Here is a 21,242-nt window from a genome sequence, read left to right on the forward strand (position 1 = left end):
TTGATCCAGGGTTTCGTAACAACTGTCGAGGTTCTGCCCGACGTAGTCGGTGGAATGCCGTCTCGGGGAGGGTATTACTAATGTAAATATTGGGTTATTATACTAACACACGTGCATTTGTGTATTTAATAGATAATCACCAGGAAATCCTTAAAGAAAACCCTAAGACAGCAATGTGAGTAATCTTCTTTCTATAAACTGTTTTCATAAAACGTTACATATTTTACATTATAATTAGCAGTGATTGAGTCTTGTAATTCTTCAATTACTGCCGGTATGTTGGGGTTTTGTATACAAAATGTGGAACACGTTACCATTGGACAAAGAGTTAGCCAATGTGTAATATGACCCACCAGTCAGGATTGACAGTGCTGAATGGGTAATTGTGTAGATGTAAACATGTAATAGCTCTCAATACTGTGAATTGATAAAACCTGTTTTGATTAAACTAAGATTCACTCACTAGTATTTCCCACTGACAAAATGTTTTTAAACGCGTTTCAGGTAACAAGATGTGAAAGCCAAATAGAAGCCAGCGGGACAGCACTGAAGGCTTGAAAAAGTGGCTATAAAAGTTACCTAAATAAAGAGATGTTTTTATTAAATAAAATAGGGTTTATCCCTATGAAAATGTGTGTACTTAAAACTTGGGATTTTCCCACATGTTTAATAATATGAAAGTGTGGTATTTTACTCTGATAAAATATTTCCTAACTACAGTCCTGATGTAATTTCCGCTGCCAAAATGATAAACACCGATACCACTGAAACTGGCCGCGGCCGCCCATTCCCGGGTAATTAGGGGACGAGGGTTGCGACAGAAGTTGGTATCAAAGCTAAGCCACTGATTCAGCTGCAGAAGTGTTCTTCTGACACCAATATATTATTCGGATTGTTAGGAAATTTTCTACGGAACTACGTGCGTATCTGTATTTTATTGTTGTGTGTTATTTGACTATTTGTTAGTTTACAGTATGAGCGACCAAGGACCTTCTGACACCTACCGCTAGTTGTCCAGCTCACCTAGGAGCGAAGGCACCTCTTCACAGCCTACCCTCTCACGGTATTCAGCTGACAATGAAGATGGGATATTCGTGTTTAAGGCTCAGTCTGAAGAGCCATTCCCTCCTAAAAAGAGAGGATGGTTCAGTAGGGGAGCGTATGAACGTAGGAAGAGAATGAAAAAGTTGCAACAACAGCGTGCTGTAGCAGCCGCCAAGAGATAAACAGATGCCCACACACAGGATATGCTTAATAGGAGTTTACCCAATTTTCATATCCTAGCAACTACAGCCGCAGATCCTAACCTGGTGCAACTCATAGCACCCTAACCATTACCCTTGTTTCCCACCCAACGAATGGAGATTGAAGCCAACCCAGAAAACCAAGTTGAAATGCATGATTTTGACCCAGCAGAGATACCTAGAGTACTAGCACCCAATCCTATAGACCCAAACTACAACCCGTGGTTAGACGACAATAGGGATTACCAGCAACGTTACCCAATACCAGAAGATGAACCCATGCCGAATCTAGCAGCCTACCCAGGTTTGGACCCTCTAGATCCCTTCTATGATAGGGATCAGTACATTAGGGAAATTTTAGAGAATCCATACCCGTACCAGGAACCCATGCCTCAGTTCCCAAACCCAGTACCAGCACCTGCACCCCCAATGAGTGCAGAAAATGTGCAAGAACTTCGAACTTTCGGTGAGGAGATTTTAGAAAGTAGCGAGAGGATGAGGCAGGTCGGAGAACGACTCGTCTGGAAGTATGACGAGCGTAATATGGAGTTCTGGATGAACCCATATCAGTGATGGTAATAGTAATAATAATAATAATAATAATAATAATAGAATAATAATAATAATAATAATAATAATAATAATAATAATAAATAATATGTGTGTATGTTTAAAAAAATATCTAAACAACAGCTAATGATGCCTAATAGTAGTGTAATTTCAATTCCAGTTCCAGTTTGTATTAGATGCATACTATATAAGAAAGAGTGAGTCGCAATGTTCGACGTTTTTGATCAATATGTGTGTCATGTGAATTGTTTGCATTAAATATTATTTTGTAATATTAATAATTGGCAAATGTTTAAAATTCAGATGGACAACGAAGTGAATCAGGAAAACCAGAACAATGAAAACCAGAATAACAATGATAACCCAAATAACGATAACAATGGAAATCAAGTGGATAAGAGTGCCATCCAACATACAGTGGCACAAGTAATTATAGACGCAATGCCATTTATTATTCAAACTGTTAAGGAAGCTGATAATAAAAGTAACAATGGTAGTAAGCGACCCATTGAACCAGATCACAGCGTAAACAATGGACCAATACTTCAAGTGCCCATTCCCAAAAGAAGAAGAACCATATCTTATGGTTGTTCTTACAAAGAATTCTGGTCCTGCAAACTAATAGAATTCTCAGGCAATGAATGACCCATTGCAACTCTACGCTGGATAGAAAAGACTGAGGCAGTCTTGAAAATAAGCAAGTGTGCGGAAGAGGATAAGATAATGTTTGCTTCCAATCTGTTTATGAACTCAGCCTTAGAATGGTGGAACACTATCCTCTAGTTTAGGGGAAGTGACAGGGTTTACAATATGGAATGGGAAGAATTTAAGAATATGGTAGAACGAAAATTCTGCCCTCCCAATGAAAAAGAACAGATAGCAAATAAGTTTTTAAACCTTAGAATGACTGGAGTAGATAGTAAAGGGTACACTACATTATTCTTTGAATATGCTAGAATAGTACCAACCCTTACATCACCTGAACCTGTATTAATCTCCCGTTACATCTGGGGATTAATCAGTGAAATTAGACATTTAGTGAAGGCAGCTAGACCTCAAACTATAGAAGAAGCTGTAGAACTAGCAAATACCTTGAAAGATGAGTTAGTGCGTACACGAGAATAGGACCAAAGGAGGAACTTAGCTCAAAGGCTTACATAGGAATTCTGTTCCTAGAAATTCCAACCGTGGGAAAAATGTAGGTTCTACTTCTGCACCTTATTGCAAGTATTGCAAAAGGAAGCATTCTGGAAGATGCTCCATATACTGCAACTTCTGCAAAATATCTGGACATAAGGAAGAAGACTGCAGGAAGAAACCCAACAATAGGATATGCTACAACTGTGGAGAACAAGGTCATATCAAGCCGAACTGTCCGAAACTAGCTCCAGCCATGAACAACAAGACTACTAAAAATGCTAGAGCATTTGTACTGGCCGCAGAAGAAGCAAAGATGATTCCGGACGTGATTGCCGGTACGTTTTTAGTTAATGATGTTTTTGCTAAAGTATTATTTGACTCTGGTGCGAACCAAAGTTTTATTAATACTTCATTTTGCAAACTTATCAATCAACCATTAACTAAACTCCCACAAGAATGTCTAGTAGAGACAGCAAATGGAGAAACCATTAAGATTTCTAAAATCTTGCAGGGTGCAAGAATAGAATTTTTAAATCAAAAATTTATTGCAAACCTTTATCCAATGAATCTGGCAGGATTTGATGTTGTATTAGGAATGGATTAGTTAATAGCCAATAAAGCCAGTATTGTATGTGATCAAAAGTCAATACAAGTAAATTCACCAAAAGGTGAAAATATCACAATTAAAGGAGATAAACCATCTAGATCCACAAAATTCATCTTTGTAACGTAAACAGCAAGTTATATAAGAAAAGGATCTTTAGTGTATTTGATTTCCATAATCACTAACACTAAAGGAAAAGAACTGAAAGATATTCCAGTAGTATCTCAGTTTCCAGATGTGTTTCCCTAAAAATTGCCAGGACTACCGCCGGACAGGGAAGTTGAATTCAGAATACATCTGTTACCAGGAACAGCACCTATTGCCAAAGCACCCTACCGTTTGGCACCAACAGAAATGCAAGAATTAAAGAAACAATTGGACGAATTGTTGGAGAAAGGATTCATACAGCCAAGTTCATCGCCATGGGGAGCACCGATACTGTTCGTCAAAAAGAAAGACGAGTCAATGCGAATGTGCATTGATTACCGTGAATTGAACAAAGTCACAATTAAGAATCGGTACCCATTACCGAGAATCGATCATTTGTTTGATCAGTTGCAATGAGCTCGATTTTTCTCTAAAATCGATTTACGGTCAAGATATCATCAATTAAAGGTACAGGAAGAGGATATTCCTAAAACCGCATTTACAACAAGGTATGGCCATTATGAATTTACTGTCATGCCATTTGGTTTAACCAATGCCCCAGCTGCATTTATGGATATGATAAACCGAATATGTAATCCATATTTGGATAAATTCATAATTGTCTTTATAGATGATATTCTCATTTACTCTAAAAGTAAGGAGGAACATGCAGAGCATTTGCACACACTTCTAAGTTTATTGAGAAAGGAAAAGCTTTATGCAAAGTTTTCAAAGTGCGAGTTTTGGTTAGAATAGGTACAGTTTGTTGGACTTTTAGTCAATCATGAAGGAATTCATGTGGATCCCACCAAGATCGAGGCGACTACCAAATGGAAAACCCCTGAATCACCAATCGAGGTTAGAAGTTTCTTAGGATTGGCCGGTTATTATAGAAGATTTATTCGAGATTTTTCTAGAATAGCCATCCCCTTAACTAAGCTAACCTGTAAATCTGTTAAGTTTGAATGGGGACCAAAACAAGAAGAAGTCTTTAGAATTCTTAAGCAAAGACTAACCCATGCACCCATACTAGCGTTACCAGAAGGAACTGAAGACTTTGTAGTCTATTGTGATGCTTCTAAGTTAGGTTATGGATGTGTATTGATGCAACGTCAAAAGGTTATAGCCTATGCATCTAGACAACTTAAGAATCATGAAGAAATTATTCAACCCATGATTTGGAATTAGGAGCTATAATTTTTGCCCTTAAGATTTGGAGACATTACCTTTACGGTAGTAAGTTTACCATTTTCACCGACCATAAGAGTTTAAGGTATGTTTTCGGGCAACAGGAGTTGAATATGAGACAAAGACGCTGGATGGAAATACTTAGTGATTATGATTGTAATATCTAGTAACATGCAGGAAAGGCAAATGTAGTGGCTGATGCTTTAAGTCGAAAGTATCATGAAAAGCCAAAAAGAGTATGTTCTCTTAAATTAAATCTACAGGTAGATTTAAATGAACAGATTAGAAAGGCACAAAAATCAGTAATCAAGGATGATACTGAAAAATTAAAAGGAACGATTAAAGAATTAGAACAAGGAACAGATGGAATTTGGAGATTCCATAAGAAAAGAATGTGGATACCTAAATTAGGAGACCTACGCCACCGTATATTAGAAGAAGCCCATAAGTCTAAGTATACGATGCATCCTGGGAGTGATAAGATGTATCAGAATTTAAGAAAGAATTTTTGGTGGATAGGAATGAAAAAGGACATAGCAGCCTATGTTTCTAAGTGTTTAACATGTTCACAAGTCAAAGCCGAACATCAGAAAACCCTCAGGATTGTTGCAGCAATTAGAAATGCCCGTATGGAAATGGGAATTGATAACAATGGATTTTGTTACCAAATTACCCAAAACAAGAAAAGGTAATGATACAATCTGGGTGATTGTAGATAGGCTAACTAAGTCAGCTCATTTTCTACCAATGAAGGAAACTTTCAGTATGGAACAGTTAGCTAAATTGTATGTAAATGAAATAGTTTCATTACATGGAATTCCTTTATCAATTGTTTCGGATAGAGATAGCCGTTTTGCCTCTCATTTTTGGGAAAGTTTCCAAAAGGCAATGGGAACCAAATTGAATCTAAGCACCGCTTATCATCCTCAAACGGATGGGCAAAGCGAAAGGACAATTCAGACAATGGAAGATATGCTTAGAACTTGTGTAATTGATTTCGGAGGTAATTGGGAAGATCACTTACCCTTGATAGAATTTTCTTACAATAACAGCTATCATACCAGTATCCATTCTGCACCATTTGAAGCACTTTATGGACGAAAGTGCCGAACGCCAGTCTGTTGGGCAGAAATTGGAGAAAAGCAATTATCTGGACCAGAGATAGTACAAGAAACGATAGACAAGATTGTTCAAGTCAAGGAATGACTGAAAGCAGCCCGTGATCGACAAAAGAGCTATGTAGATAACAGATGCAAGCCGTTGGAATTCCAGGTAGGAGAAAAAGTGTTATTGAAAGTCTCTCATTGGAAAGGAGTGGTAAGATTCATCAAAAGGGGAAAGCTAAGCCCCAGGTATGTTGGACCTTTTGAGATTATTAGAAGAATAGGACCTGTAGCTTATCAGCTACAACTGCCAGAGGAAATGACAGGAATACATGATGTATTTCATGTATCTAATCTCAAGAAATGCTTAGCTGATGAATCACTCGTAGTACCTCTAAAGGATATAGAGGTAAATGAGCAATTAAAATTTGTAGAAAGGCCTCTACAGATTGAAGACAGGAAAATTAAGAACCTCAAGCACAAGAGATTAGTTCTGGTCAAAGTGAAATGGGACCCCAAAAGAGGACCAGAGTATACATGGGAGCTTGAATCAGAAATGCAAAGGAAATATCCACACGTATTCCAGTAGATCTCGAGGACGAGCTCTAAAACAAGGTGGGGAGGATATAACAACCATCCTAAATAATTTTCGACACCCCTAATATACTTAAAATATCCCAATAGGTCCTAAAATACACCCCGTATGCGAAAACCGAGCCCAAAATACTTTATATAATTAAAAATAAAATAAAAACAAGATTCAGACCTCGCTCGCGGGCCGCGAACAAGTTGGCGGTGACCTACGCGGGCCGCGACAACTCAAGTCACAGGCGAGACCCCTAACGTGCCACGTGTCCCAATTCGTGTTAAGCCTACATGTTCGAATCAACGCAGCTAAAGTCTAGACCCCTAGGTCGCGGGCCGCGTAAGACGACCCATTGGTCTTCACGGGCCGCGAGGGACTGAGAAATCAGCCCTATAAATGGAGGGCTTCGGCCTTCAGTCCAACTCGCTCAATTTCTTTTCTCTCTCGAATTTTCACATAGTTAAAGCTATTCTCGGGCATAATACCCCCTAAATAACAAAGTTCTGCCCCGTTGTAAGTATCAAAACCCCGGTTACGTATTAGATACGTTGCACGACTGATCCAAGGTTCCGTAACGGCTGTCGAGGTTCTGCCCGATGTAGGTGTTGGAATACCGTCTCGGGGAGGGTATTACTAATGTAAATATTGGGTTATTATACTAACACATGTGCATTTGTATATTTAATAGATAATCACCAGGAAATCCTTAAAGAAAACCCTAAGACAGCAATGTGAGTAATCTCCTTTTTGTAAACTGTTTTCATAAACCTTACATATTTTACATTATAATTAGCAGTGATTGAGTCTTGTAATTCTTCAATTACTGCCGGTATGTTGGGGTTTTGTATACAAAATGTGGAACATGTTACCATTAGACAAAGAGTTAGCCAATGTGTAATATGACCCACCAGTCAGGATTGACAGTACTAATTGAGTAATTGTGTAGATGTAAACATGTAATAGCTCTCAATACTATGAATTGATAAAACCTGTTTTGATTAAACTAAGATTCACTCACCAGTATTTCCCACTGAAAAAATGTTTTTAAACGCGTTTCAGGTAACAAAATGTGAAAACCAAATAGAAGCCAGCTGGACAGCACTAAAGGCTTGGAAAAGTGGCTATAAAAGTTACCTAAATAAAGAGATGTTTTTATTAAATAAAATAGGGTTTATCCCTATGAAAATGTGTGTACTTAAAACATGGGATTTTCCCACGTGTTTAATATTATGAAAGTGTGGTATTTTACTCTGATAAAATATTTCCTAACTACGGTCCTGATGTAATTTCCGCTGCCAAAATGATAAACACCGATACCACTGAAACTGGCCGCGGCCGCCCGTTCTCGAGTAATTAAGGGACGGGGGTTGCGACAAAGGGTGATCTCGAAACTCCTGTTAACAGTTGTTAACGTAAAAGCATAACTAAAAATTCGAATTCTTAGGGATTTTGAGATATGGTTTCCTGTTTTAGTGATAATCTAATTTCATCAAATATTTCAAAAATTTTATCTGCTGATCTAATAACAGTTTTTCGAAAATTTTTAAGAGTTAAAACAGATCAAAACATGGAAAAACACTCAATAATCCAAATTATATTCCAAAACATAAAGGAATTTCCAATTTTCCTAAGAACACATGATGAACCCTAAAATAAAACATAATTCTGGAACCCAAAATTTGAAAATTAAGGTTTTATACAGATTTCGAACATCAAAAAAATTTAACCCATTTGATTTCGAGTTATATAAAACACATTCTTTTCCTTTCTTTTTCCCGAAACAGTGGACTCGGGACATGTGACTCGAAACCAGCCATGAATTTTATTAGGTTTTCAAAATTTTATGTTTTCCCGATTTCAATCCCAGAACAATGGATACGAAAACAGAAATGATTAATCAACATATGTTCTGATACCACATGTTGATCAGTTCTGTTTTAGGCATAATGGAAAACATGAATAACATACCTGATTGCAGCAGTACAGGCCAGCAGAGAATCCGGATGGAGACGCAACAATAAGGTTTGACATGATTGTCAGCTTGGTCTAGTTCCTCCTTAGGGTGCAATCTAATGATGGTGATGATGAAAACCGAATAGGGTGTTCGGTTGGGAGAGAGAGAGGTCGATTGATGTTATGAACTAATAAGGTTGTCTCAATTGTCTAACCTTGTAACCTCTACGTTAGTCTCCTTATATATGCACCCAAGAGGGAACCCTAATTAGTTAATAATGGTAATAAGGCCCATCAACAATTACCAGCTAATTATTTAATAGGTTGTTATATATTTTGATCTATATAATGTAAATGATTATAATGGCTACTAGATTAAATATTACATCATAATATATTTAATCTTACAAGAGCAACACCTTAACAATAATGGTTTTGCGAATTTATCACACCCCGATTTCCACACGTTTCACCGGTGGGTCCGGTGGGGGATTACCGTGACGTACTTGGCAACAATATAGTCAAACAACACAATATTTAAATGCACAGCGGAAGCATAAAGATAGATTTATTTCAACCAACAAAATGTAATATCCAAGTATCACATATTAGCTGAAATAGATCCACAGGTGGATCAAAATAAAAAGGAGATATTGTTCAACACATAATGGCATCCAAGCTTGCGAGACTCTAACGATGCTAAGGAGTGGCCAGCCTATTTCGTGTAGAACCTGCATTTAATCTTTTTGGGGAAAATACGTCAGTTTACACTGGTAAATACATTCAACCGACACTTTTAAAAAGTTTAATAAACATTGATTTGAATGCACGTGGCATAAACTTTTCTAACTTGGGATAATTAATTAAATCAAATCTTGTAAAAGAATTACATGTTCGTTATGCGTTCGGTTGCTCGGTTCGTGCCGGGTTTAAGGTTAATTGACACACCACATAGTACAAAACCGCGGCGGGAAAACCAACGGTTGTACCTTTATAAGTATGGACACATTGTCGGGTGTACGCCTACACCCGCGTGTCAAGGTCGTGCCCATTTTGTAAAATGATGCCAAGGATATCCGGGACATGGTCATTAAACTCCCAAAAGCGTAAAAAAAACAAAACCAAAATTTTTAAACGGGTCATCTTGATAATACTTAACCATTAATCAATTAAGGTCAAATGCCCGACCAAGCGGTATTTTATATATCGTACCCCAAGCCCGTATAAGGGAAAATAAGTTAAAAGTATTTACCTGAGCAAGTAATAACCACAACAAGCAAATGCAAGTATCTTTTACTGGTCTCCTATTCTGGAACGAAGGTTTATAATAACCTATTAGAATCCTAACGGGTCTTTAATTTAGCCTAAGCTTAGACCGGTTAGTTTCAAAGGATAAATACGGTTTAATCGCATGAAAGGCGAAAACCGGGAATGGAATGTGGTTTGGACCCAACAAGTTCGGAGACTTGTATATTATGGGTAAACTAAACACATTCTGGATTTTGAGGTAAAAATGACAAGGTTTGACCCGTTTCGGCTAATTTATGTAAATTAGTTACATAAACCGGACCGAACGCGTAAATGGCGTAACGGGTAACTAGGGATGGCAATGGGTCGGGTTCGGGTTGGGTATTGGTAATCCCATACCCATACCCGGTTATAAAATCGCGTCCCATACCCGACCCAATACCCGTCGGGTATTTGTCGGGTAATTACCCGTCGGGTATCGGGTATACCCGTGGGTATCGAGTTTACCCATTAGTTTGTTAAAAGATATACATTCGGATTTCTAAATACATTTTTTTACTATTGTAATTATTATATTATTTTATTTATACAACAACTATTATAAATTAAAAATGTACATTACATACATATAAGTTTTATCATAAATTAATAATAACTTTATAATGCTTATACACTCACATACATATACTTCACAACATACAAGATATAAATACTATTATCAAATGCATATACTAAAAGAAAATTTATTTTTTTCACATTATGAACACACTAAAATAAATCACTAATAGACAAGGATTAATGGAAAATAAAAGTATAAATTAAAAAAAAATCGGGTATATAGTTCGGGTATACGGGTATGTGGTTTCGGGTAATCGGGTCGGGTATCACCTAATCCCATACCCGACCTATACCCGCGAAAATTTCTAAAACTAATCCCATACCCGGCCCAATACCCGTCGGGTATCGGGTATACCCGTCCCATTTGTGTCGGGTTTCGGGTATACCCGTCGGGATCGAGTATTTTTGCCATCCCTACGGGTAACCGTAAGAGTCCTACACAGGTTTCCTAAGTTAATATGCTCCGAAGAGGTTGTGGTATCAATAGGATACCTTCCATTATGCCCATAACGAGTTTAATCCCAATATACGCCCCATAGGGGTATTTTGGTCATTTTAAAGATTATAAAAGAGATTTCCGGGTTTTTCAGGAAATCTGATTTTTCTGAACAGGTTATAAAGTTCAAAATACTTTATCTATTATATGAAATCGGTAGTAATTGGATTCGGGTCAAAATACCATGTAGAATTCATTTTATGTCCGAAAAGGGTATATTCGGTATTTACCGAATCAACGCCATAACCGCAGGTTATGAGCAGGTTAAAAATAACCAAAAATCTTTAAAAATCCAAAAATATTATTTTACATCAGGGTGTAAAAGGTTTGGTGTCGAAATTTGGGTTTAGATAGGCTTTATGCTAATTGCGCCGTTTAATCCTTAAAGTTTTCTTAATTGCGCTATTTAGCATAACTCCTATTCTAGACCTCGGATTGTCATGAAATTTTAGGGATATGTTTAGAAATCAGTAACTAAGTCAACTTTAAGCATATAACGGAAATGTGCAAACGACTCGGACAAACAACGGACCAGCACAGAGGGTTATACCATCATATAACCTGGTCCTAAGAAAGTCCTAAGGCATATCTAAAACATACCAAAGCGGGTCAGAACTGAAGTCAAAGCTTTGCGACTTTCGGTTCCGAACCGGGTCAAAACAGTAAATGGTCGGATCAAACAAGCTTAGACCAGTTATAATACTTATTATCAAGTTATATGAGTGATAAAATAGGTTTCATGCCATCTACATTGTTAATTATGCATTAAATCGAAAATTAGCATTCTGTTGACTTTTTCTAAGCAACTTTGACCCGACATTTTGACTAGTTAGAGTGGGAATCAGAGGGTGCCCTTTTAAGGGTTTAATGCCCACTTAATTACCAACATATAACTACCTTTGATTCGACTAATCACTGGACCATTTGTGATTAATCGTTAAGTCAATCGTTAATTATGACGGATTGACTTTTAAGCTATAACTAAGCAAAAATTTAACTAAGAAGGGTTAAGCACGCTTACTGAAGTCCTATGCATGACCAGAGATGCTTAGAAAGAACACTTGAGCTCCAGAAATGATCAGAAGTGTTGAAATGAGGTGTGGTTACAATGTGTGCACGTAAGGCCTTTATATAGTAGTCTTAGATGCATTAGATCATGCCACACAACTCTACAAGTGTAACCAGATCATCAACAAGTGTCCCTGAGTGCTAGGGGTCGTTTAGGGGGCGCCCATGCTCTTGTAATAATGTCTAGAGTCGGTTAAAACACCAAACAGTGCTTCTGTCCACGTTTTCTGCATCTGAGCCATTGACGCGGCCCGCGTAAGGTTCTTCTAACCTTTACGCGGCCCGTCTAAATCTTTCTGACAGAACCCATATCTTTCTACTGTCCACGTGGCCCGCGTAAACCCTATGTAACCCTTACGCGGCCCGCCTGAGACCTGCAGTAAGATTTTTCAAATCTTTTTACATAATTGCAGTTGGCCTTAGGCGTTTCGAAGGGGTAACTTTGCATTTTGGGCCTTTCTTATTTACGTATAAGGGCCTCGTGACTTTTACCCGCTTTGTTAAGCCCTCGGTTAGTTTACAACTACCCGAAAAGTCATAACTTTCAATGTTTGACGCTTTTAACCCTTTTTAAACGAATTTGGCCATAACCTTCTCATATTATAACGGAACGTGATGAAATTTATATCGTGCATTCTAGTGAGCATATTTTACCATTACAAAGCCTTGGGTTTGTTAAAGGGTCACTCAGATGTACAACTTAAACATGTCGACACATTTAACCCCTGTAGCTCGTAATCTCTCACTTTCTTCCACATTTCGTTCCGTATGATCCATGATTCATTAGTTAGAAGGTACGAGCATCATGTAGGGTTACTGTAAGGTATATTTATCCCTTGTTGACGTTTTGAACCCTTGAATTCGCATACTTTCTATGTTTGTCAACTTTAGTCCCTCTATAGTATTCTTTAACACGTCCAAGCTTATGACACGTGTCAATACATTATAGGACGCAAATTTTCGAGGTGTTACAGAATTGAACCCAACCCTCTACCTCTTTTAATATTACTTGATTATTGTAAACTTTTTATACCTAACTAAATTGGTTAACATAAATAAAATAGTTATAATTTTGTTTATATTTAATAATGTTTTCGAGTTTGTTTTTTCTGAACGACAACAATTTAAATTTATCGTTTTTTCTATGTTAGTGTATAAAAAGCTTTGCGTCAAATAATGAATCTATATATCTAATAAAGCAAACCATTGGGGGACACATGTCACCTAATGGTGCAAGCCAACTAAGCAGACATGTCAGCATCTATGTAGCACACCTCATAGTTGAGGATTGAAGGAGTGTTTCTCATTTACGCTAATCACAATCTCTCTCCTCTAAAAACCCTAAATCGAACTCTCTCTCTTTTTCCTCTCTGAACGAAGACGGCGAACACAGGAACTATAATTGATCCAATAATTTTGTTCAAGACTCATCGGATTTGAAGTCAGATCGTCTACAGTACTATCTAATAATAGTATTTCATGATCGATTATATGTTTTAATATGGCTAATTTTGCAGGAAATCACATCGGCGAGGATCAAATCGGTGATTTAGTGAAGAGGTATAACCAATCTTTTTAGGTAACTTTCTTCATCGATGGTATTCATGCTTCATTCCGACAACCCCATCAGTTACATAAGATTTAGTTTTCTTTGATTCGATTTTCGGATTCAATGGTTTTGTCAGATTGTTTGTTTGTGAGTAGTTGATGTTACTGATTGTCATAGCCGATTAGGGTTTTAATTCATTTTTACAGTTTTTTTTTATGGTTTCTAATAGTCGATTCTGATGTTTGGGTTTTTTTGTGTTTTAGGGTTTTAAATTCGTTGTTCATGTATTGTTATTTGTTGATGTTACTGTTGTTGGTAGCCGATTAAGTGTTTAATTCCTGTGTACAGTTTCTTTTATTTAGAATCTGTAATAGTGTATTTCGATTTTGATCATTTGTTGGTTTTAGAAATGGTTGATTTTAAGATTTTTGATTTGAGTTTGTTTAGCTGTAAGCCTGCCCTTCTTACTTACCTGCCTGAAGTGTGTGTTATAAAAAAAGAACCAATTGATGACTTAATTTAAGTGTCTGATGAATAGGTGCCTAATGCGGTTGCTGCGCCTGTATTTGAACAGAGTGTTGATGACGAAGTACCGGTTACTTTTGTTATTGACAACGTTTATGTAAGTTTTTATTATTTAGGTTTTCATAATATTAATGTATGTTTTGTAAATCCAGTTGAAGTCATTAGTTGTAGGAAAACCAGATTTAATGGTAGCTATTATTTAATCTTATATTCTGATTTGTAAAGTTTGAAGAAGAAGTGGGCACAAACTCATGGATTGGATCGAAAGATGGATTTGACCATCAAGGACAGCGCTGGTCAAACTTGGAATGTGGCTATTGGTAAGGAGTTCTCACAATGCTGTTTGCGATTCAATGTTACCGGTATGTGATAGTTTGTTAGAGACAAACTGTCCAGTATTTGGTTCTTCGTTTCAGATGGTTTTTGTTAAAAGTAAAGGTATGTTGCTTTATAACTGAGTTGGTGAAGGTACATGGTATTATTTGGTAGTATTTTTTTGCATACACTGTTCATCGTTAGAATACATTTAGTGGTATGTTTGTGGTGTGGTTGTTACGTAGATCTGATGTCATGGTAGATGTTGGTGATACTTTTTTGGGCCTTTTATATTTGTGGCTGAAGTACTTAGTTTTGAATGCTTATATGACTAGACTGTGTTTCTGTTTTTTTTCTACATGTTTTTTATTAGTATCCTATTTTTAGTGTAATCAACATTTTTTTTTTAAATTTTATGTTTCTTAGTTTGATAATTAAGAAAATTAGTGATCATATTAAACTTCATTAACGTAATTTGTTTGAAAAAATTGTTTATGCCGCCACTTTTCAAAAAGAAAATGATATAAAAATAAAGTTTCGTATGATTTTGTTTCCTATTTTAATTTTGTAACCCACGATATATATTTAAAAAAAACGGCCACATTCTATAGGATTACCTATAATTAGGTTGAATTTATGTTGTTTCCTTTTTTACACGCATATATAAACTTAAAAACTTTCCATTTAATTTTTTTTATAAAAATAAAAAAAGGTTGGTTATTGAAATTAAAAGGTTTGAAATTAGAATATAGTTTTTTTTATATTTGTGTTTGAAATTCTAAATTATATCCGGTATATCGACGAGCCGATTCAGGTGTTTTTGTTGAGAAATCTGGTATTCAGCTTGATAACAGAAGCGTGGTTCCGTATAGCAAAACCCTATTGAGACGTTATCAAGCACACATTAACGTCGAATGGTGTAACCAGGCTGCGTCCATTAAGTATTTGTTTAAATACATTAACAAAGGACCAGATAGGGCTGAATTTGGTTTTGTACCAAATGGTGATGAAGGTCAGCTTGAAGATGGAAAAGATGAAATCAAAGAGTATTACGATTGTAGATATCTCTCGGCATGCGAAGCTTCATGGCGCATATTTGCATTTGATGTTCATTACCGCTATCCATCTGTAATCAGGCTTCCGTTTCATCTACCTGATAAACAAAACGTTGTATACGGCCCTGATGACGAACTTGATAGTGTTCTACAAAAACCTTCTGTTTCTTCTACGATGTTTTTGGGGTGGATGGAAAAGAACGAAAAAGATCCGTTGGCGCGACCCCTTACTTACGTTGAGTTCCCAACTAAATTTGTTTGGAAGAAGGATGAAAGGATATGGGATAAACGCATAATAGGCAAAACCATTGGTCGTATTCATTGTGTGAATCCTTCTATGGGCGAGGCATACTTTTTAAGAATTCTTCTTAATAAGGTAGTAGGTCCTAAGTCTTTTGAAGACATTCGTACTGTAAATGGACAAGTCTTCCCAACATTTAGAGATGCGTGCTACGCTAGAGGCCTTTTAGACGACGACAAGGAGTATATAGAAGCTATCAAAGAGGCGTACTACACAGGTTCTGGTTACTATCTTCGTAATCTGTTTGCTACAATGTTGGCGTCTAATACATTATCAAAGCCTGAACATGTTTGGGAAAACACATGGGGGTACCTTGCGAATGGTATTTTACACAATCGGCAAAAGCTTTTGAGGATCGAAGGTACGCAAATTGTTATTTAATATTTTGTCAGTTATATTTTACACGTTAGTTTTAATTAATTTCATTTTTATTTACAAGAATTTTAATAATTTATTTACTTAAATTTAATAGGTTTGTCTCTTCCAGAAGAACAAATAAGGAACCTAACGTTGTTGGAAATTGAGCGTTACTTATTACGTAACAACTCAAGTTTAAGTCGGTTTCCGTCTATGCCTCAACCCGACAGTGAATCAATATATTCAGCAGACAACCGTTTAATTGCTGATGAGCTTAGGTACGATGTAAGCGCTACTGCCATTGAATTTGATAATAATTTAAGCAGCCTAACCGATGAGCAGCGTTTAGTGTTTGATGAGATAATTGAAGCAGTTAATAGTAATGCGGGTGGTTTGTTCTTCGTATATGGGTATGGAGGTACTGGTAAGACATTTCTTTGGAAGACATTATCTGCATCCATTAGATGTAAAGGCGATATTGTACTAAATGTTGCATCAAGTGGAATCGCATCTCTTTTGTTACCTGGTGGGCGTACTGCACATTCAAGGTTTCATATACCTCTAAATTTAACAGAAACCTCGATGTGTTTTATTAAACCGGATGATGACGTTGCTGATTTATTGAAGAAAACGAAATTGATCATTAGGGATGAAGCACCAATGAATCATAAACATGCGTTTGAAGCACTTGACTGAACAATGAAAGATATCTTCAAATGTGAGATGACATTTGGTGGAAAAGTTATGGTGTTCGGTGGTGACTTTAGACAAATACTTCTGGTTGTACCAAATGGGAGTAGGCGAGATATCGTTAATGCTTCAATCACGTCGTCGTATATTTGGAGTACTTGCAAGGTCCTTACGTTAACCAAAAACATGAGGTTAACTGTAGGAGCCAACACATCTGATATAGACGAGATTAAAGCTTTTGCGGATTGGTTGCTTGACTTGGGAGAGGGAAAGATTGGCGACAGTGATGATTGTGAGGTGGTTATAGATATTCCTGAAGATTTGTTAATCAAGTGCTCTGAGGATCCTATGTCAGATCTGATCGACTTTGTATATCCTTCGCTTCTTCAACTGTACAAAGATAAAGATTATTTTGCTGAAAGAGCTCTATTGGCACCAACGAACGAGGTTGTTCAAGAAATTAATGAAAAGTTGCTTGATTCGTTTCCTGGCGATGAAGTGGAGTATCTGAGTTCTGATAGTATTTGTCAAACTGATCAAGGAAAGAATGAAGCAAATGCGAGACTATATTCTCCCGATATTCTAAATGGTTTAAAAATTTCTGGTCTGCCTAATCATCGATTAGTCCTTAAAGTTGGTGTACCTGTAATGTTGCTTCGTAATATCGATCAACAAAATGGTTTATGAAACGATACGAGACTACGGATTACTAAACTTTATAAACATGTTATAGAGGCGGAGATTATATCCGGATGAAACATAGGGACCAGAACGTTTATTCCACGAATTAGTTTAACACCGTCGGATAAAAGAATTCCAATCAAGTTTCAACGACGACAATTCCCTATAAATGTATGTTTTGCAATGACTATAAATAAAAGTCAAGGACAATCTCCATCAACGGTTGGATTGTATTTGAAATATCCAGTTTTCTCACATGGTCAGCTTTCTGTTGCGTTATCAAGAGTTAAAAGCAGAGGCGGTGTGAAGTTGCTTATACTAGACAAAGATGGGAATGGTACGAGTAAAACAACAAATGTAAGGGCTGTTTGGTAGCCTCTTAATGACCATTCAGATGCTACCTCTTAATGGTTTAAAACCTCTGAATGAATAAGAGGTAACCTCAAGTCTGAATGGTTAAGAGATAACCTCTGAATGGTAAATCGTCACATGTCACATTCTTCTACCTTCTCATTGGTAAAATTCTTAGTGGTTCCATTAAGAGGTAGCCTCTTAATGACCATTCAGAGGCTACTAAACAGCCCCGTAGTCTACAAGGAAGTTTTTTCCGGAATTTGAATTGTTTTTTGTTTTTTTTCTTCCAATGTATGCGTATGTACAAAATATTATATTTCAAAGGAAATAATATGGTTTTGGATGAAGCCGCGCATCGCGCGGGCGTTAGCCTAGTCTCTAAATATATGAAATGAAAAGTTAGCCTTTAAATTTCATCTATATTTTATGGAGTGAGAATATTGATAAAACTCTAAACGGAGAATCCAATCGGAATACTCTTTATCAATTTACCAAAGGTGAAGGTTTTGTTTATAAAAAAAGGAAAACTATAGTGGGTTTTTAGTTAACACAATCAATCAGGATAAAAATTTTAATAGTGACTGAGAGAGTGAGAGGATTAGTTGGTAGTAGTTGAATAACCATAGGAGTAGGAGAATTATTTTTTTTAACAACCAATAATCATTGTTTTTATTTCAATTATTAGTGCAAATTACACAAAAATAGCAGGTAGACGAGCAACAAACTGCGTCGTCATCCCCTTCTGAATAGAAAACCCTAATCTTATAAAAACAAAGACTCGCCTTGAGGGGTCGAAAAGTTGTTGTGGACCACACGCTGAACTCTAACCAAGAACCGAACCACCTCTGGCGCCAAGGAGCCGAACTTGTCAAACGCTAAGGGGACAATAGGTTGTTTGATGCAGAAGCATCAATATTATCTTTTATTTATTTGAATTTTGAATTTCCTATTTTATGTGATTTAGTTTCCTAATATTTTTATGAGTGAGAGTTATAAATTAGGGTCTAGGGTTTATTGTTATTGAGTTTTTAGTTTGATTATTGTAAAGAAAACCTTGAGGTTTCTTTGAACCTATCGGTTATGAGACTTTGATTAACGAAGTGTTTGAGCCATTTGATTGCGTGCGAAACTACATCAGGTGGTATCACAGCTTTGGTTTTCAAATGGCTCGACGTGAAGGTGAATACTTGTTTGCTCGTAGAGTCGCCGACAGAGGCAACGACATGAGTGTTTTCTATTCACGTGCTCGTGGTGAAGATCGACACCCTACTCGCAGAGTCGCCGACCGAGGCAGCGATGGAGTCTATCTCAACCCACGGGATCTTAAGATCAAACGGCTCCGTCAACGAGTCCGAGATCTTGAAGAAATCAGACGGCTGCGTCAACGAGTCCGAGATCTTGAAGAGATCAGACGACTCCAGCAACAAGTCCGAGATCTTGAGTTACAACGGGAGAGGCACGTTATGGAAACCAAATCGGGATTTATCGTCCGGGACGATGTGAACGAGGAGGAGGAGAATCCATTTGGCCATTACCCACCCGGTTCTACGAACCGATCTATCATGAGTGTTTGTCGGAAGACGAACCGAAATTCGATGAAGACGGGAGTGAACCCGACGAGGAAGAATGTTCATTTGTGCGGTAGGTTCTTAAAGAGATTCCCATCATCGACGACGAGCGTATGCAAGAAACGATTGCTAAGGTTTCTGTTATTAATTTTGATGAATTTGTGAAAGAAAAGAAATCTTTTGCTGGTAGTGAAGCGGTGGTGGTTGATGATTGTGATACGGTAGTTAAGGGCGGTCGTTGGGAGAACACAACAATCTTGCCGATTAGTTTGGATGGTAATAAATTAATTGGTGAGTCTTCGGAAGTCACCAAAAATATTGCATATACGAATATTCTTTCTAAAATTCAACATATGGGTATTTTGAATTTTGCTAAATGTTTGGATATTAATTATGGTGTGCTAATCAAAGATGATGAGAAAGTGGGGATGGCAAAAGTCCACGTGGACTTGCATGTTGCAAGTGGGTTTCATGGTTACATCAATAACACAAATAAATTAGAGGATTGTGGGCCTTTCAAAGTGTTGATACTGAACATGAGTTGGTTTAATATTTCTTTGAACACAGGTGGTACATATTCAGAGTGGGATAAGATGACTTGTGAAGTTAAGTTGTTTAGGCGGGTCTTGATGATAATAATTAATGTGTATCGGGTTTGATGTTCCTTTTGACCCAGGTGGCTTTGCTCTGAAGACAAAACTCGAGGACGAGTTTTTTCGAAGATGGGGAGTATGATGCAGAAGCATCAATATTATCTTTTATTTATTTGAATTTTGAATTTCCTATTTTATGTGATTTAGTTTCCTAATATTTTTATGAGTGATAGTTATAAATTAGGGTCTAGGGTTTATTGTTATTGAGTTTTTAGTTTGATTATTGTAAAGAAGACCTTGAGGTTTCTTTGAACCTATCAGTTCGTTATGAGACTTTGATTAACGAAGTGTTTGAGCCATTTGATTGCGTGCGAAACTGCATCATTGTTTCCTTTGTTTAGTTTCCTGTTGATGTTTTTGTTTATCAGGTTGTTTCCTTTGTTTAGTTTCCTGTGGATGTTTTTGTTTATCAAATTAGGGTTTCCTTATTGTAATCAGAAATTTAGCTTGTCTCGAATCAGGTTATTTCTATCATGCGCTCTTTCCTGTTTAATATAATTTATTACGGTAACAATAATGTTGTTATAATTATCTTTCAAAATCGTTGTGATAATTAGCACAAAACTATAACGTTATAATAATCATTTATGATAGCGGCATATTGTTAAAACCAAGTTATAAATAACGTTATAATAATCATGAGTAAATTACAAGTTTTGACCTTTATGTATGTCCCAAATTGCAGGCGCTGTCCTTTGTCTTTAAAATTGATGAGTTTTGTCCTTAATGTTTGCAAATCTTGCACGTTACGTCCTTTATGGCAAACTCAGTTAGATTTTTTGGTTAAATTTGGTCATGTGCAAGGCACATGAGGGTAGCATTATCTTTTCACATCCTAATTTATAAATGATTTTTAGAAAACAAATAAAACATAACCAATCACCTGCCGCCACTACCCCATCCCCATCGGAACCCTAACCTTGCAATCAACCCAAATCAGCAACCACTACCCCATCCACCATCACAACCCTCTCTGTAAATCAAATCAGTGATAAGAGATGTATACATTCAGTGTAAAATTATATGCATATTTAGTACACCCTCTTTGTGTATCACAACCCAAATCAGCAACCACTTCCCCTCTTTTGACTCCAACCACCATTTACCCTCTCCGATCTTCACTCTTCGTTTACTCTCTCTCTCTCTCTCTCTCTCTCTCTCTCTATCTCTATCTCCAGGCTGCAAAATCGAAGGAAGAAACTCTCACCTCCGCCGTACGAAGACGCCGC

At 37.0% G+C, this 21,242-nt stretch overlaps 2 protein-coding genes across 2 annotated transcripts; both read left to right on the forward strand.

Moving 5' to 3' along the window:
- The first annotated feature begins 1,358 nt into the window (after positions 1-1,358).
- LOC110891549 lies at positions 1,359-16,763 on the forward strand. The gene is made up of 8 exons (XM_035982154.1): positions 1,359-1,548; positions 13,483-13,525; positions 13,863-13,995; positions 14,053-14,109; positions 14,156-14,172; positions 14,265-14,401; positions 15,169-16,071; positions 16,183-16,763. Exons 1-8 carry the CDS (start codon positions 1,359-1,361, stop codon positions 16,761-16,763), a joined length of 2,061 nt encoding a protein of 686 aa, XP_035838047.1.
- A 3-nt stretch (positions 16,764-16,766) lies between these two features.
- LOC110891550 lies at positions 16,767-17,444 on the forward strand. Its single transcript, XM_022139256.1, has one exon. It carries the CDS (start codon positions 16,767-16,769, stop codon positions 17,442-17,444), a length of 678 nt encoding a protein of 225 aa, XP_021994948.1.
- Positions 17,445-21,242: the final 3,798 nt, after the last annotated feature.

The sequence above is a fragment of the Helianthus annuus genome, chromosome 13 (assembly GCF_002127325.2).
Source record: "Helianthus annuus cultivar XRQ/B chromosome 13, HanXRQr2.0-SUNRISE, whole genome shotgun sequence".
Classification (NCBI taxonomy): domain Eukaryota; kingdom Viridiplantae; phylum Streptophyta; class Magnoliopsida; order Asterales; family Asteraceae; genus Helianthus; species Helianthus annuus.